The sequence below is a fragment of the Loxodonta africana genome, chromosome 3, assembly GCF_030014295.1.
Source record: "Loxodonta africana isolate mLoxAfr1 chromosome 3, mLoxAfr1.hap2, whole genome shotgun sequence".
Lineage (NCBI taxonomy): Eukaryota > Metazoa > Chordata > Mammalia > Proboscidea > Elephantidae > Loxodonta > Loxodonta africana.
The window spans coordinates 54,392,968-54,411,018 of NC_087344.1; the positions used below are offsets into that span (position 1 = coordinate 54,392,968).

At 48.1% G+C, this 18,051-nt stretch overlaps 1 protein-coding gene across 1 annotated transcript; it reads left to right on the top strand.

The window, feature by feature from the left end:
- Positions 1-364: 364 nt before the first annotated feature.
- Positions 365-17,741, top strand: HTR6 (5-hydroxytryptamine receptor 6). The gene is made up of 3 exons (XM_003413432.4): positions 365-1,078; positions 16,668-16,826; positions 17,029-17,741. The coding sequence occupies exons 1-3, from the start codon at positions 365-367 to the stop codon at positions 17,464-17,466; spliced, it is 1,311 nt and encodes a 436-aa protein (XP_003413480.2). The 3' UTR covers positions 17,467-17,741.
- The last annotated feature ends 310 nt before the right edge of the window (positions 17,742-18,051 follow it).

Consider the following 18,051-nt stretch of genomic DNA (forward strand, 5'->3'; position numbering starts at 1 on the left):
TGCTCTCACCCGAGGGCGCCCAACCAACCTCCAAAGGTCATCTGGCGTCGCCCTGCCCCTAACTTTGTGCCCACTCTCTCTAGGGGACTCAGCTCCTCATCGGGTGTCCCCCTCCCCAAAATTTCTACTCGTTCGAGGCAAGTGTCTCAGCCCCCCCCCCCACCGTGGGCGCCCATATAACCCTAGCGCCTCCACTTCTGTCTTCCTGCTTGCCCCTGTCCCCCAGGCGGACCCATTCTCACCTGAGGACGCCCATCCAGTTTCTGTTCCTCCAAGAGTCTCTGCCCCTCACCAGCCGCCCCTCACCCTGTCTTCCTGCCCACCCTACGACGCCTCACTTCCTCGCCTCCCACCCCCCGCCCCCATGATCCCAGAGCAGAGCCCTCCCAACCACAGCACCCCGGACTGGGAGTCAGGGCCGCCGTCGGGCGCTGGGGGCAGTGGCTGGGTGGCTGCCGCGCTGTGCGTGGTCATCGTGCTGACTGCGGCGGCCAACTCGCTGCTCATCGCGCTCATCTGTACGCAGCCGGCGCTGCGCAACACGTCCAACTTCTTCCTGGTGTCTCTGTTCACGTCGGACCTGATGGTGGGGCTGGTGGTGATGCCGCCGGCCATGCTGAACGCGCTGTACGGGCGCTGGGTGCTGGCTCGCGGCCTCTGCCTGCTCTGGGCCGCCTTCGACGTGATGTGCTGCAGCGCCTCCATCCTTAATCTCTGCCTCATCAGCTTCGACCGCTACCTGCTCATCCTTTCGCCGCTGCGCTACAAGCTGCGCATGACGCCCCCGCGCGCCATGGCTCTTGTCCTGGGCGCCTGGAGCCTTGCGGCGCTTGCCTCCTTCCTGCCCCTGCTCCTGGGCTGGCACGAGCTGGGCCGCGCGCGGGCGCCAGTCCCAGGCCAGTGCCGCCTGCTGGCCAGCCTGCCCTTCGTCCTCGTGGCGTCCGGCCTCACCTTCTTCCTGCCCTCGGGAGCCATCTGCTTCACCTACGGCAGGATTTTGCTGGCCGCCCGCAAGCAGGCGGTGCAGGTAGCCTCCCTCACCACCGGCATGGCCGGCCAGGCTTTGGATATGCTGCAGGTAACCGGGTGCGCAGGAAGGATGGCGGGATAGAGAGGGAGTGAGCAAACATCAAGCGCCCACTGGGCATCTGGCCATTTCCAGCTCCCATCTTTTGTCTGAAGGCCAAACTCAATGCCTGACTGTCCACAGGGTAGTGTTCCAGAAGGTAAGGTGCAACAGGGAATTGGGGGTGTCTCATCTCTCCCTATCTGCTCCTCCCCCGGTCTTCCCCAACAGGCAAATGGCACCATCAAGACATCACACGCCACAAATTTAGGAATAATTCCTTGCCGGAACGCCCACCTTACCCATTAGCAAGCCCTTTTGGTGCTGCCTCCTAAAAATATGCAGAACTGAATTCTCCACTTCTCTCCATCTGCACTGCCACCTCCTCTAGCCAAGTCACCATCACTTCCTTACCTGGATAGACTTCTACTGGCCCCCCCTGATTTCACTCCAGCCCCCCTACTGCCCATTTTCTGCATGGGAGCCAAAGCAATAAAAAATAAATGTTCTTCAGTCCCTTCAGTGGCTCCCCACTGCTCTCAGAAAAAAGAGGAAGCCCATCGTTTCACCTCCTTTCCCTGCCTTTACTCTGCACCAGCCACATGCCCCTTCTGGCAATTCCTACAAGATACCAGGCCTGCTTTGGCCTCAGGGTCTTTGCACTTGCTCTTCCCTTTCCTTGGAATGCTCCTCTCCCCCAATTCTGTTCTTGCCTGACTCTTTTTCAGCTTTCAGGTCACCTCTTACCAGAAGCAACCCCTGACCACCATAGCGTGATCCACTCTATCCCACTCTGTTGTTCTCCTTCACGACCCCCAGCTTACTTGTTGACTTGTTTATTGTCTATTTCCCCTACTTGAATGCATGTCCATGAGGGTAGGGCATATTGAGGTTGGTTTAATCCTCATTGCTCGTCATCGTTGTTGTTAGTCGCTGTCGAGTCAGCTCCAACTCGTGGCGATCCCATGTACATAGAATGCAACGTCAGCCAGTCATGCACCATCTTCACGATTATTTGTATGCTTGAGTCCATTGTCACGGCTACCTTGTATTCTGAGTGCCTTCCAACTTAGGCGGCTCATCTTCCAGCACTATATCAGACAATATTCTTTTATGATCCATAGGGTTTTCATTGGCTGATTTTTGGAAGTTGATTGCCAGGCCTTTCTTCCTGGTCTATCATAGTCTGGAAGCTTCACTGAAACCTGTCCACCATGTGTGACCCTGCTGGTATTTGAAATACCAGTGGCATAGCTTCCAGCATCACAGCAACAGGCAAGCCACCACAGTATGACAAAATGACACATGGGGTGATGGCTGGTCATAGTAGGTGACTGGTAATTACTTGTGAATGGGGTAGGTGTTCTTAGCTCAAGGTTCTGCATCTGGAAGTGGAGTGGCTCTTCCTGCCACCCCGGGCCATAGAGAACCCAAGTCCTATTGCTACTCCGAGGGATGAGTGTTTAGACTGACTGGGCCAGAACCTCAGGGAATTAGGTCATAGGCCCCAAGGACAGCCCCAACTGGCCCTGCTAGCTCATCTTGGTACAGCCTCAGCTGGAGGAGATTCCTGGAGGGTGGGGTGCCTTGGGGGTCATTGGGTGAGTGGAGACCTCTTAATGGTTGAAAGGCTAATACCCTTCTTGGTGGTCCCCCAGAGCAGCCATCTGTTGCACCCCAGCAGTGAGGCCCAGAGCTGCAGCTGGGGGATCAACTAGCAGGCCAGGCCCTGGGTGCAGGAGGTCCTGGCTGCAGCCCTATCTCTCCCTATCTGTGCTCACTGGAAAATGTTCTTGAGCCTTGGAAGGTGACTGTGATCCTGATTTGGTTTTTCAGCAGCGGTGTGGCTGCCCTGGACCATTGGCACTCTCTCTCTGGGTTCTTTTAAAGGAGTTTTCCCAAACTTCAGGCATTCAGGAACCGGCTTGGGATATCTGCCTCACTCCTCTCGATGCACCTCAAGCCACTTGACCTCATATTTACTTAGCATATTCTTTAAATCATCTCACTTATCTTTTTACATCTGTGAATTTGTTTAGAAAGAATCCTTCATGACCTCTTCCGGAAGTGGAAAATCAGTATCCCTTGCCATAAATAAAAGGTGATCACAAATACAACTTCTGTGAAGAAGCCCCAGAGTATCACTGAAGTTTAGCTAGGTATGGTTGATGTCTCTAACTAAGCCCAAGGCCTGCTTTCTCTTTGCTAAGTGTTAGAGGGGTGTTAAAGACACAGTACCATCAACATGAGACTTTTCTTCTTGACGTAGCCAGAAAAGCTGGAAGAGAACTGTTAAAGGGGTAATGTTTTTATTCTGTGATTCAATATTGTTTTACGAGGTGTCCATTTACCACCTAAAATCATCTTGCATTCCCATACTTTGGGAAATGCTGTTCTAGTGACTAAGGATGGGAGAAGTTAGCTGGTCCTGATGATGTTGGGGTGGGAGGGGTCAGGATTCCTGGTTCCATTAGTGCCTGACACACAGATTTCGTTTCCATAAAACTAATTGGCTGGCACCAGGATTGAACCTGAGACTGAGGTTCAGCACCTGGACAGGAGTCTCCCAGGTGCTAATAGCTGCAGATCATGGTCTTTGAGCGCTCACTATGAGCCAGGCACCAAGCTAAGCTTATTAACCCCCAAAACAAATGAATGGGGCAAGTACTACCATTATCTCTGCTTTGTAGATGGGGAAACTGAGGTTCAGAGAAAGGGAAGGTGACCTGCCCAAGGTCACACAGCCAGTAAGTGAGGTTCAAGTTTAGATCTGCCTGAGCCGGTGTGGGCAGTGACATTGTCCAGAAACTCTGTTCTCAGGGAGACCACACTGTCCCTCCTACCTCACTGGCTGTTGTCTCCTTTGTTAGTTCCTCCCGGTCTGCCCCTAACTGTGGCATCCCTGGCCTCAGTCCTCTGAGGTCCTCTGACCTCTCCATTCTTCCCACATTCACTCCTTAGTGATCTCATCTTGTTTCATGCTTGAAAATGCCACCTACACCTGATAACTTCCAAAGCACTCTCTCCAGCATGGGCCTCTTATGTAATGTACTCCAAACTGAACTCCAGATTGTTCAGCCCCAGATCTCACCCTCCTCAAATCTTCCTCATATCAGTGAAAGCAACTCCATTCTTCCTGTGGCTCAGGCCAGAAGCCTTGGAGGCAGCCTGGACTCCTCTGTTTCTCACATGCCACATCCAGTTCTCTTATTTCTACCTTCAAAACATATCTGGGTTCTGACCACTTCTCATCTCTCCACTGCTACCACCTGGGCTGAGCCCCTTCATTTGAAGTCTGGATTATGGCTGCAATCTCTGACTTGCCTTCCATGCTTACTCCCTTTCAATCTATTCTAACACAGGAGCCAGAGGGAGTCCTTTAAAATGCAAGTCCAGTCCTATCATGTGTCTGCTCTGGTGGTCTTGCTTCTCATGTAATCTGGCCCTCTTCTCCTTCTCTGGCTTCCTTCTTTCCACCATCCCCCTCATTATTTCTATTCCAGCCACATCAAAATTCTTGCTGTTCCTTGCACACATTCAGCACACCCCTGCCTTAGGGCCTTTGCACTTGCTATTCCCTCTTCTTGGAATGCCCTCCCCTCCACATTGCCACATGGCTCATCCCTAACTCCCATCACGTCCTCCAGGCCTCTGTTCAACTGCCCTTACGAATCACACTCTACCAAGTGCAGCTGCCACCCCTCCCTAGGTACTCTCCAACCCTAACTTCCTGAGTTATTTTTCTCATCAGCACATACCACCACCTGACATATTATACACTCACCTATTTATTTGTCTATTGTTGATTTCTCCCTACAAGAAAGTAAGCGCTTTGAGACTTTTTCTTTTTGCTTACTGCTGTATTCGCAGCACCTAAAACAGTACCTGGCATATAGTAGGTGCTCAATAGATATTTATGGAAGGAGCAAAATGAACACAGTGTTTCGCACAGCCTGGGCTCTCACCCCTGTTCACAGTGCTGCCTTTTCTCCCACTCCTTCAGAATCGGTTCTTGTATCTGATGGAGCCTAAGCTTTTTACCTTGATCCATTTGCCCAGTCACATTTACCGAACACTCACTTTGCTCAGGGGCTGTTCTAGGCAATGGATGCTGAGGTGAGTAGGACAGGCACGTCCTGCCCTCTGGGAGTTGATGTTCTAGTCAGGAGATAGACACAGATCATCGAACACCATCATGATGAGTGTTACAGGGCTTACAAGAGGGGTGCCTCACCCAGTGAACACTCAGAATTTATTATTTACTGTGTATATGCTTGAAAGTGAAGCAAAGAAGTTACAACGAGCCCTAAAACCAAAGGCTGAGAGGAGTCTTCATGGGTCATTTAGGCCAGCACCCTGTCTCTGAGGCACAATGACCCATGGGCCTCTTAAACTAGAAATGTGTATATTCTAATTCTTGTCCCTTTCAGGAATGTGGAAACCCTGGTGGTGTAGTGGTTAAGTGCTATAGCTGCTAACCAAGAGGTCAGCAGTTCAAGTCCTTCAGGCGCTCCTTGGAAACTCTATGGAGCAGTTCTACTCTGTCCTATGGGATCTCTATGAGTCAAAATTGACTCGACTGCAGTGGGTTTTTGGGTGTTCTGAAATGTTTTGAATGTGGAAGTATCAGACCCTGTCACTGTGCTGGCTTCTGAGGCCCTCGGCTCCTAGGCAGGCCTCCTACGTGCTCTTTTCCCCGTTGCCTGGAGAACTGCCCACATTTGGGGAACTGTTTCTGGAATGCTGCCTCTACTCCAGCCTCCTGGGTCACGACCCTCCCCTTCCAGGCCAGCTGTCCTGTCCCAGGGATGAGCAACCCATGGTCTGCAGGCAGAGGCTCTCTCAATGCCTGGACCCAAAAATACTGATGGGGGAAGGAACAGAAGTCAGAGTGCACCAGACCCCTTCCCGCCGGGTCTCCTCAGCCCTCGAGCCCTTGGCTCCCCTCTGCAATCCAGCCTCTAGCTGCCCAACAGAGGAAGGCAGCTGGGAGTGTGTCCCCAAGTCCCAGCTCCTCTGAGGCTGAGACCATGAGGATTTTTATGCTCCCTCCTCCTCCATATGCCTATTTATGGGGTTTCAAAAGGCCATGGGTTGGCTTATTGGTTTCAGCCACCACTGTCTGGCCCCAGGGCCTGTGAGGAAGGGATCATGCTTAGAGCTGAGGTGGGGCTGTGGCTTAGGATGGAGGGAGGGGTGTGTGTGTGGGGGGGAGTGGAATCAGAGCAAGCTGGGCAGGGGAGTGAGTGTGTGTGTGTGTGTGTGTGTGTGTGTGTGTGAAAGGTGGGTGCCGGGTGGGGGTGGTGCTCAGCCTCCAGATAATTCCAGAGGGACGGGTTGTCAGTGGTAGGTAGCTTGGGAGCTCACAGCTAAAGGAGAGGAGCGAAGGAGGCCCAGCTGGCCATGACTCGCAGCCTTCTCAGCCTCTTGCTCTCTCTGCTGTGATTTCTATGTCTCTGTGGTCTGTAAAAGGAGTCCTGGTGGCACAGTGGTTAAGTGCTTGGCTGCTAACTGAAAGGTCAGCAGTTCAAACCCACCAGCCGCTCTCCAGGAGAAAATGTGGCAGTCTGCTTCCATAAAGATTATGGCCTTGAAAACCCTACGGTTCTACTCTGTCCTACAGGGTCACTCTGAGTTAGAATTGATTCTATGGCAACAGGTTTTGGTGGTCCATACCCCTCTCTCCATCTTCTTTCTCCTTGTTACCTCACTTTTCCCCTCCTCTATCTCTCTCCTCAAGTTCCCGTCTCTCCCCCTTCTCTTCCTTCCTTCTGCATTTCTCCATCGTCCTCTCCCTCTCTCCTCACCTATTAATTTCTCCTCCTTTTCCTCCTTCCCCATCTTTTCTTACCCTCCCTCAGCCCACTATGCATCATTATCTTAGTGATCTAGCTTCCCTTCCATCTCTGTCCTTCCTCCTCCTCAGGGGAGGCTGCAATCACAGAAATATCTCGGAAGGGAAGGAGGAGGCTGAGCCGGGAGAGGTTCACGGAGTGCCAGCACCGAGGATGGCAAGCTTGGCTGCTGCTCGGAGCAAGGCGGCTTGGTGCAGCCCCAGAGCTGGGAGCAGGAGCTGGGGTATCAGGCTGGTAGTGGTTCGAATTCTGCCTCTTTTGGATCACTGCTAGATGATCTTGGACAAGTCATTTTACCTCCCTGTACCCCAGGGTAATGGTTGTTGTTAGTTGCTGTCCAGCTGTCTCCCACTCTTAGGGACCTTATGTATAATAGAATGAAATGTTGCCTGATACTCTGCCATCTTAATGATTGTTGCTATGTTTGAGCCCATTGTTGTGGATATCGTATTAATCCATCTCCTTGAGGGTTTTCTTTGTTTACAATGACCTTCTACTTTACCAAGGAGCCCTGGTGGCACAATGGTTAAGCACTCAGCTGCTAACCAAAAAGTTGGCAGTTTGAACCTACCCAGCAGCTCCACAGGAGATAGACCTTTCAGTCTGCTCCTGTAAAGATCACAGTCAAGAAAACCCTAAGGGGCATTTCTGCTTTGTCACATGGGGTCACTATGAGTCAGAATCAACTTGACAGCACTTGACAACAACTGCTTTACCGACCATGGTGTAGTTTCCTAGTGATTGGTCTTTCCTGATGAAGTGTCCAAAGTAAGTAAGCCAGTCTTCCCATCCTTGTTTCTAAGGAGGATTCTGATTGCCATGGGCAATTTCTGAATGTGGAAGCGGTGTGGTAAAGAGGAAAAAGTGCCGTTTCTGGAGCCAGAAATGACTTTAAATCTCTTACTCAACCCTTACCTGCTATGGGGTAATGGTATCTATCTATCACATACAGCGGTTTGAGGAGCCAATGAAATTATATATATGTATATGTGTTTAAAAAAATTTTTTTTATATGTGTGTGTGTATATATATATGTATCTGTCACATAGTAGATACTCAACAAATCAGCAAATGTTGGTTCCTCTCCTTTCCTTTTTGGTGGTGAAATATATAGTTCTGGGGAGCTCATCCCTTTGAGCCTTGCAAGGGGAAAAAAAATCACCATCAAATACCTTTTTTCACCAACATAAATGGCAACTATACATATGGACTTCACCAGATGCAATATACAGGAATCAAATTGACTACATCTGTGGAAAGAGACGATGGAAAAGCTCAATATCATCAGTCAGAACAAAGCCAGGGGCCAACTGCAGATCAGACCATCAATTGCTCACATGCAAGTTCAAGTTGAAACTGAAGAAAATTAGAACAATTCCATGAGAGCCAAAGTACAACCTTGAGTATATCGCACCTGAATTTAGAGGTCATCTCAAGAATAGATTTGACATGTTGAACACTAATGACCGAAGACCAGATGAGTTGTGGAATGACATCAAGGACATCATACATGAAGAAATCAAGAGGTCATTAACAAGACAGGAGAGAAAGAAAAGACCTAAATGAATGTCAGAAAAGACTCTGAAACTTGCTCTTGCATGGCGAGTAGCTAAAGCAAAAGGAAAAAATGATGCAGTGAAAGAGCTAAAGCTAAACAGAAAATTTCAAAGGGTGTCTCCAGAAGACAAAGTAAAATATTATGATGACATGTGCAAAGACCTGGAGATAGACAACCAAAAGGGAGAATATGCTCGGCATTTCTCAAGCTGTAAGAACTGAAGAAAAAATTCAAGCCTTTAGTTGCAACAGTGAAGGATTCCATGGGGAAAATATTAAATGATGCAGGAAACATCAAAAGAAGATAGAAGGAATACACAGAATCACTATACCAAAAAGAATTGGTCAACGTTCAACCATTTCATGAGGTAGCGTATGATCAGGAATCAGTGGTTCTCAAGGGAGAAATCCAAGATGCACTGAGGGCATTGGTGAAAAATGAGGCTCCAGGAACTGACAGAACACCAACTGAGATGTTTCAACAAACGGATGTAGCACTGGAAGTGCTCATTCATCTATGCCAAGAAATCTGGAAGACAATTACCTGGTCAACCAACTAGAAGAGATCCATATTTCTGCATCCAACTGAATGTGGAAATTGTCAAACAGTATCATTAAGATCACATGCAAACAAAATTTTGCTGAAGATCATTCAAAACTGGCTGCAGCAGTATATCAACAGGGAACTGCCAGAAATTCAAGACAGGTTTAGAAGAGGATGTGGAACCAGGGATATCATTGCTGATATCAGACGGATCTTGGCTGAAAGCAGAGAATATCAGAAAGATGTTTACCTGTGTTTTATTGACTATGCTAAAACATTCGACTGTGTGGATCATAACATATTATGGATAACATTTCGGAGCATGGGAATTCCAGAACACTTACTTGTGCTCATGAGGAATCTGTACATGTATCAGGAATCTGTACATGTATCATGAGGCAGTCATTCAAACAGAACAAGTGGATACTGCATGGTTTGAAGTCAGGAAAGGTGTGAGTTAGGGTTGTATCCTTTAACCATACCTATTCAATCTGTACGTTCAGCAAATAGTCCAAGAACTGGACTATATGAAGAAGAACGGGGCATCAGGATTGATGGAAGACTCATCGACCTGCCTTATGCAGATGACACACCTTGGTTGCTGAAAGTGAAGAAAACTTGAAGCACTTACTGATTAAGATCAAAGACCACAGCCTTCAGTATGGATTACACTTCAACAGAAAGAAAACAAAAACCCTCACAACTGGACCAATAAGCAACATCATGATAAATGGAAGATTGAGGTTCTCAAGGATTTCATTTTACCTGGATCCACAATCAGCATCCACAATCAGCAGCAGTCAGGAAATCAAAAGATGGATTGCATTGGGCAAGTTGGCTGCAGAAGACCTCTTTAAGTGTTGAAAAGCAAAGGTATCACCCTGAGGACTAAGGTGCACCTGACCCAAGCCATGGTGTTTTCAGTTGCCTCCTATGCGTGGGAAAGCTGGACAATGAATAAGGAAGACCGAAGACTTGATGCTTTTGAATTGTGGTGCTGGCAAAGAATATTGAATATGCCATGGACTGCCGAAACAGCAAACAAGTTTGGCTTGGGATAAGTACAACCAAATGCTCCTTAGAAGCAAGGATGTCAAGACTACATCTCACATACTTTGGACAAGCTATCAGGAGGCATCAGTCCCTGGAGAAGGACGTCACGCTTGGTAAAGCAGAGGATCAGCAAAAAGGAGGAAGACCCTCAATGAGATGGGTTGACACAGTGGCTGCAACAATGGGCTCAAGCACAGCAACTATTGTGAGGATGGCACAGGACCAGGCTGTGTTTTGTTCTGCTGTGTATAGGGTCTCTATGAGTTGGAACCAACTCGATGGCACCTAACAACAACAACAACATCACTGCCACCAACATCATCGCCACTATCCAAGAGCTGAGCCAGACACAAATAGCAATAACAACAACAGTAATGATAGCTAACACTTACATGGTGCTTACTATATCCCAGGCACTATTCTAGTAACTTTCCGTATATTTATTTAATCCTTGCTACAGTTCCTATGAGGTAGATGACATAATTTCCATTTTACAAATGAGAAAGCTGAGGCACAGAGAGGTGAAGTAACTTGTCTACGGTCACTCGGTTAGCCAGTAACAGAGCCAGGATTTGTACCCAGGCAGATTGGCTCCAGAATCTATGTTCGTAACCCTCACGCTATGATTGGATGGCCATAAAAATTTTAAATTACACAAGGGAATATGTAAAAACATTAAATTGTTTCTTTTACTGTGGTAAAAATTTATATAACAAAACATTTGCAAGTTTGACAATTTATACATGGGTGATTCAGTGTCATTGATTACATTCATCATATAGTACAACTACTATCCTTTCCAAAATATTCCAAATTATTAATAGGAGCTCAGTGCCCCCTAAACAATGATTTCCCCTTTCCCTCTCCCTCCTACCCCTGGTAACTAACCACTAATAAGCTTTGGTCTCGATGCACTTGCCTATTTCATGTAAGTGAGATCATACAGTATTTGTCTTTTTGTGACTTATTTTGCTCAGCATGTTTTCAGGGTTCATCCATATTGTAGCATGTATCAGGGCTTTGTTTCTCTTTCTGGCTGAGTAATATCCCATTGTATGCATATACCACATCTTGTTTATCCATTCATCTGTTCATGGATATTTGGGTTGTTTCCACCTTTTGGCTATTGTGAAAAGTGCGGCAACCAACATTGGTGTACAGGTTTCTGTTTGCGTCCTGCTTTCAATTCTTTTGGGCATGCATCTGTAAAAACATTTTTAGACTGAAATTTGACACTAGAGAGAAAGGAAAAGACCTCCCTCCACTCTCAGGGGCACTATTACCAATTTAGTATATGTCCTTCCAGTCCTTTTTCTATGTGTTTACATAGTTGTGTATGTACCTAAAGAAACTTGGTGTTTTTGTCTTGTGTATTTTTAAAAAAAATAAATGGAACCACACTGTGTCTCTTGTTTTGCAACTTGCCATTGTCACTTGATAACACGTCTTGGAGATCTTTCCATTTGATTGATTTGTTCTTCTAAGCATCTGCGTAGTATTCCATAGTGGGAATGTACCATGGTTTATTTAGCCACCCTCCTTTTGATGAGCACTTAGGCTGTTTGGGTTTTTTTCCCCTGTGCAAATACTGCTGTGTACACATTCTTTCATATGCCAAGTGTACAGACACATGTACAGGTGTTTCTTTTTTTTTGTTGTGGTGAAAATGCGAAGCCCTGGTGGCGCCGTGGTTAAGAACTTTCCTGCTAACCAAAAGTTTGGCAGATTGAATCCACCAGGTGCTCCTTGGAAACCCTATGGGGCAGCTCTACTCTGTCCTATTGGGTTGCTATGAGTTGGAATTGACTTGGCGGCAATTGGTTTGCTTTTGGTTTTGGTGAAAATACACACACCAAAAGCATCCACCAATACAACTTCTACATTTACAATTCAATGACATTGATTATATTTTTCATGTTGTGCCACCATTATCGCTACCCTTTTCCAAAATATTCTACCACCATTAACATAAGCTCAAAAAGTCCCCCTTTCCCTCTCCCTAGCACCTTGGTAACCATTAATAATATTTAGTTTATATATTTGCTTATTTCACACTAAGCGAGATCATACAGTACTTGTCCTTTTGTGACTGACTGCGCTCAGCATGACGTTTTCAAGATTCATCCATGTTGTGACATGCATCAGGACTTCACTTCTCTTTATGGCTGCATAATATTCCATTGTATGTATGTCCATTTTGTTTATCCCTTCATATGTTGATGGACATTTTAGTTGTTTCCATCTTTTGGCTGTTGTGAAAAGTGCTGCAGTGAACGTTGGTGTACAGGTTTCTGTTTGTGTTCCTGCTTTCATTTCTGGGTACAGGTGTTTTCTTGAACATAGGAACCTACAGGTGGAAGTGCCAGCTGGAAGGGTACTGCCAAATTGTCTCTGGGCAGCTACACTCTCATGGTGACACATACACAGACATGCATAAGGGACATGCAAACAACAGACTGTGGCCATAAGAGGACCGTGAGGTGGTTACAGGGAAGAGAGAAGGCAGATGGGGGAGGCTGACATGAGTCAGACCCCAGAGTGTGGGCTGGTGGCTGCCATTGGCTTCTGATTTTTGAAGATCTCTTGGTGACAGGTGGTGTTTCTGAAACCACGTCCTGACTGGCCGGTGGATGCAATCTCTGAACAGGGAAGCAGTGTGGTGAAGTAGAAAAAGTGCAGTTTCTGGAGCCAGAAATGACTTTGAAACCCTGACTCAACACTTACTTGCTGTGTCACTCTTGGCAAGCTATTTTGTCTCTCTGAGCCTCAGTGGCCTCATCTACAAAAGGGGGATAATAATACCTATTTCCTATAAAGACTGAATGAAATAATGGATATTAAGTGCTGAAACAAAACTAGTTGCTATTGAGTCAATTCCAACTCATGGTGACTCCATGTGTTTTGGAGTAGAACTGTGCTCCACAGGTTTTCAAGGGCTGTGACTTTCTAGAAGGAGATTACCAGGCCTTTCTTGCAAGGTACCTCTCAGTATATTTGAATTGCCAGTCTTTTGGTTCGTACCTGTGTGCCTGTCCATTCGTGCCACCCAGGGACTTCATGCATAGCTGGTGCTCAATAAATGGGGATAATGCTGATTTGGAGTCACCGGGGCCTTGGTTTGAGGCCTTGTACTGGTGCAGTGTGACCTTGGGAAGGTCCCCTATCTTCTATGAGCCTATTTCCTTCTTTCTTCCCTCTTGCTTGTGTTCGAGGTCAATTCTTTGGGGGAGAAGAGAAGGAAGAACCTGGTTTTTTTTTTTTTCAGAAAGGCTAGACAGTAAATATCAGCTCCTTTTCACCCCTTTTTAAGCCCCTCATCACTTTTGATTTCCCCTGAAATATATCCCCAGAGGCCTCAGGTCCCCAGTGCTCCAGATCTCGGGCAAAATCAGGGCTGCCTCTTGCCCCCCTCCACAGGTCACCAGGGGTCAGAGGTACCTGTATGAGTGGGACCTCCTGGAGGCAGTGTCTCCTCTTCCCCATTCATGGCAGTGATATGAAGACATGGTAGGTCTTAGGTGATCTTTTGGGGAAGGAGGAGCTTCTTCCTCTGGGCTGACAACAGCAGGCCCACAGAGGCTGTATAGATGCCACCCTGGAGAAGGCTAAGCCAGAAGTGGAGAAAGAAAACAGACCCTCTTTTCCTCTCTTGCTGACTTGGGGCCAGACCTAGAAAGCAGGCTTGTGTGTGGTAGGGCGGAGATGGAGGAGAGCATCCCCTAGTTGTAAAGATGCCAGTCATGCTCTGGAGCCTGGTAAGTCAGGTCGTTTGTCCTGACATCTGTGCTGCTTTGGGGAAACCAGAGCTGAAGACAGAAGGACAGGGCCCCTGAGGGTGCTATAGTCACTCCAAAATCATATACATACCACCAAACCACATCGTGGCTATCATGTAGTTGTTGTTAGCTGCCGATGAGTTGGTTCTGACTCAGAGCGACCCTATGTACAACAGAGTGAAACAATGCCTGGTCCTGCACTATCTTCACAATCCTTGTTACGCTTGAGCCCATTGTTGCAGCCACTGTGTCAATCCATCTTGTTGAGGGTCTTCCTCTTTTTTGCTGATCCTCTCCTCTACCAAGCATGATATCCTTCTTCGGGGACTGATCCCTCCTGACAACATGTGCAAAGTATATGATGCAAAGTCTCACCATCCTTGCTTCTAAGGAGCATTCTGGCTGTACTTCTTCCAAGGCAGATTTGTTCATTCTTTTGGCAGTCCATGATATATTCAATATTCTTTTCCAACACCATAATTCAAAAATGTCAATTCTTCTTTGGTCTTCCTTATTCATTGTCCAACTACAATCATATAATTAGCACTTATTAATCTATGTGCATGCAGTTATTATCCACAGTGACTCCATAAGCTGAGCATTGTTTTCCCATTTTACAGATGTGGAGACAGAGGCTCTCTCAAAAGCACAGAGTAAGTGGTAGAGACATGACTTGAAGCCAGATTACCTGTCATAAAAGCCTAGCTCTTGTCTGCATGATACTGTCCCACCAAGAGAGGAGAAATCAAGGGTTCTTTTAGGGTGCTTTTCTGTGAATTTGTCCTTGAGGTTCAGTATAGCCAGATTTCACCCGGATGAACACTTCGGGGATTGGGGGTTATAGTGTGCTTTGCCTCCCTCCTCTCATCCCCCACCATTCCAGAATTAGACCTGCACTAGCCTCCCTGCTCCCATAAAAAAAAAAAAAAAAACATGCCATTGAGTCAACTCTGACTTATGGTGACCTTATGTGTGCTCCATAACATTTTCAATGGCTGTTTTTTTGGCAGTAGATAGCCAGGCCTTTCTTCTGAGGTGCCCCTGGGTGGACTTGAACCTCCAATCTTTCGGTTAGCAGTTGAGCACATTTTTTGCACTACTGTTGCTCCCATAGATAGTACTAGCTGGGGTTTCAGCACCATGGACAGGACACAGACTCCGGCTCGCGGGATTAGGTGGGGAGGGAGGAGCAGGGGCTGGAAGAACTCAAGCACCTGAGGGTGGGACGGGGGATGTTGGCTTTGGTCTTCCCCGGGGATGACACATCTTGGCTTTGCCTTCTCCTCCCCCTTTCCATCTGTGAAAGGTTGCCTGGCAATCTGGTTCCCTTCCTGCTTCCTTTTGACCCTTTCATCTTGTCATGCCCAACCCACATCTGGTTGCCTCAAGAACTAAGCTGGGCTTTCCTGCTGTTTAGAGAGTGCTGAGGGTATCCCTGGCTTTCAAAGTCCAGGTGTGTTCCTGGGGCAGCACACACTCTCCGCATGGTTTATGCTGAATTGTGAACACCTTTGCACACCAGTGTTTACTTAAATTGTGCATATAGGTGGGTCTCACTTTGTGTAAATCTGATATATGAAAATCCAAATTGATTACAACACATGGTTTAGAGGAGGGGTTCAGGTCTCAGCTTTCATGGACCCCTAAGGGTTTCATGGATGGACTTCAGGTTGGTCTCTGAACCCTCTGGAAGTGTGGGAATTTGTGTGTGTGTGCATGTATAAAATTTGTATGCTGTTTATTTTTGAAGAGAGATTCTGTAGATTTCATTAGGTTCTCAAAGGGCTCATGAATTTCAAAAAGTTAAGAGAACTGCTGGACTAAAAGATCTTCCAGTTCAGAGAGCCTTTTAAGGTTTTGGGACTGCTGGTCCTCAGTTTGTAAAGTTAAATTCTAACCTCCCTGTGCCCCTGGCTTCCTTTCAGTGGCTGCTGTGGGGCACCTCTCTCTCCCCTTTCTCTCCCTCCCTGCTTCTTAAAGGCCACATTTGAGAATGGAGATGCCTGACAATCCAAGGTGTAATTTGAGTTGTAAAATTCCAAAGTTACTAGCACCCCTAGCAATTTATAATTGGTCTAATTGCAGACATTGCTTTGTGCACATATTAAAAAAAAAAAAACAAACTTCTATTTTGTGGAGCATGAGAGTAATGGCAAAGCCATTACTTCAAAATATGAAGAGAATTCATATATGAAGAGATTACCAAGCCCTGGATAGCTAGTAGGTTTTCTTTTTTCAAGTACTATTCAATCACAACTAATTCTTTAGTGCCAAAGGCTCTGGAAGGTGCTGGGGCTCTCTGCAATGTGCATTGACCTGCACTGTGGGTTGTCCTTTGCAGGGGTGGTTGTTTTTCGGAATCATTCCAATTTGTATCTGGGGCACCACTAGTGTCTGGTTGCATTTTCTCCTGTGAGAAGTGGGATCAGGGTTAGGGCTCAGTATGGGCTGAGGATCAGGGCTCAGTCTGGGGCTAAGGTTGGGGCTTCAGTCAAGGTTCACGGTTAAGGCTGTTTGCGACTACCATTATGCAGGGCTCAATCTCTGGTAGGTGTCAGGGTTCTGTCTGGGATCATGGTCAGGGCCTAGTTCATTGCTGAAGTCATGGCTTGGTCTGGAGCCAGGATCAAGGTTCACTCTGGAGTCAGGGTCAGGCCTCAGACCAGGACTACAGTTGGGGCTTAGTCAAGGATCAGGGCTCAGTTTATCGCTGGTGTTAGGATTCAGTCTAGAATTGGGATTGACGCTCAGCTTGTGGCTGGGATCAGGGTCAGATTGGGGCTCTTAGCTGACTCACGTGGCTTTGCCTTCCACAGGTGCCTCGGACCTCGCGTCCAGTGGTGGAGTCGGCTGAGAGCAGGCGTTTGGCCCCCAAGCACAGCAGGAAGGCCCTGAAGGCTAGCCTAACACTGGGCATCCTTCTGGGCATGTTCTTTGTGACTTGGCTGCCCTTCTTTGTGGCCAACATAGCCCAGGTAATATCACAGCAGGGGCAGGTGAGTCCAGGTCTTGCTGGGGAGGCCCTGAGCCCCACCCCACCCCAGACACAGGGAGGGAGGAGGGGGGCTGCCCCTCATGGTGGGTGTGTTGTGTGTGGCTGTTCCATCATCCATGCTGGGTAGGGTGATCTGTGTCCCTGCCCCGGGACCAGGTGTGACATGTCCCCATCCCCCCCAGGCCGTGTGTGACTGCGTCTCCCCAGACCTCTTCGATGTCCTCACGTGGCTGGGTTACTGTAACAGCACCATGAACCCCATCATCTACCCACTCTTCATGCGGGACTTCAAGCGGGCCCTGGGGAAATTTCTGCCGTGTCCCCGCTGCCCCCGGGAGCACCAGGCCCGCCTGGCCTCGCCGTCTGTGCGCACCTCTCACAGCGGCCCCCATCCAGGCCTGAGCCTGCAGCACGTGCTGCCCCTGCCCCTGCCGCCCAGCGCAGACTTAGACTCGGGTGGCTCCTCAGGCCTGCAGCTCACAACCCAGCCGCTGCTTCCTGGAGAGGCCACCCGGGGCCCCCCCGCACCTGTCCGGGCCACTGCTGTTGTCACCTTCTTCAACGACGATCCGGTGGAACCCGAGCTGAGGCTGCATCCACTTGGCACCCCCACGAACTGACCCAGGCCTGGAGCTGGGGAGATGGATTGCATGGGACCCAATCTCTGAGGGGTCAGGTCAGCTCTTAGTCAAGGCCAGGAGGCTGCAGGTCTCCTTGGAGCCCTCTGAGTTCCACTGGGGCACACTGGCCAACCCCCACTGCCCATTCCAGGCCCCCATCTGGTGGGAGAGTAGCTGGCTCAGATACTGTGTTCCCCAGGATGCTCCATCGTTGAGTGTCCCTTGCAGATGTGTGTAGAGGATGGCTGGAGGATGCAGAGAGTTGGGGAGAAGAACTAGTTGGTTCAGATTAGGAAGAAAGCAATCACATCCTTTGCACATTCTATCAGGCTTGATGGAAAGTAATGCTTCTGTCTGCAGAGATAGATTAGTGCTTAGCTGAATCCCTTGCTACCTGAAGTGTGGTCCACAGACCAGCAGCATCATCATTACCCGAGATTTTGCAAAAATTGCACATCCCTGCCCCACCCCAGACCTGCTGAGTCAGAATCTGCATGCTTACAAGGATTCCCAGGTGATCTGTATGTACATGACAATTTGAGATGTGCTGGCTTACCAGTACCAGTTTACCAGTTGATGTCCAGT

Excerpts from the sequence above, each read along its gene's own strand:
- HTR6 (XM_003413432.4), top strand. The coding sequence starts at position 365 with ATGATCCCAGAGCAGAGCCCTCCCAACCACAGCACCCCGGACTGGGAG. Across the intron at positions 1,079-16,667 it reads AGGCTTTGGATATGCTGCAG|GTGCCTCGGACCTCGCGTCC; the intron begins GTAACCGGGTGC and ends TGCCTTCCACAG. Across the intron at positions 16,827-17,028 it reads TTGTGGCCAACATAGCCCAG|GCCGTGTGTGACTGCGTCTC; the intron begins GTAATATCACAG and ends CATCCCCCCCAG.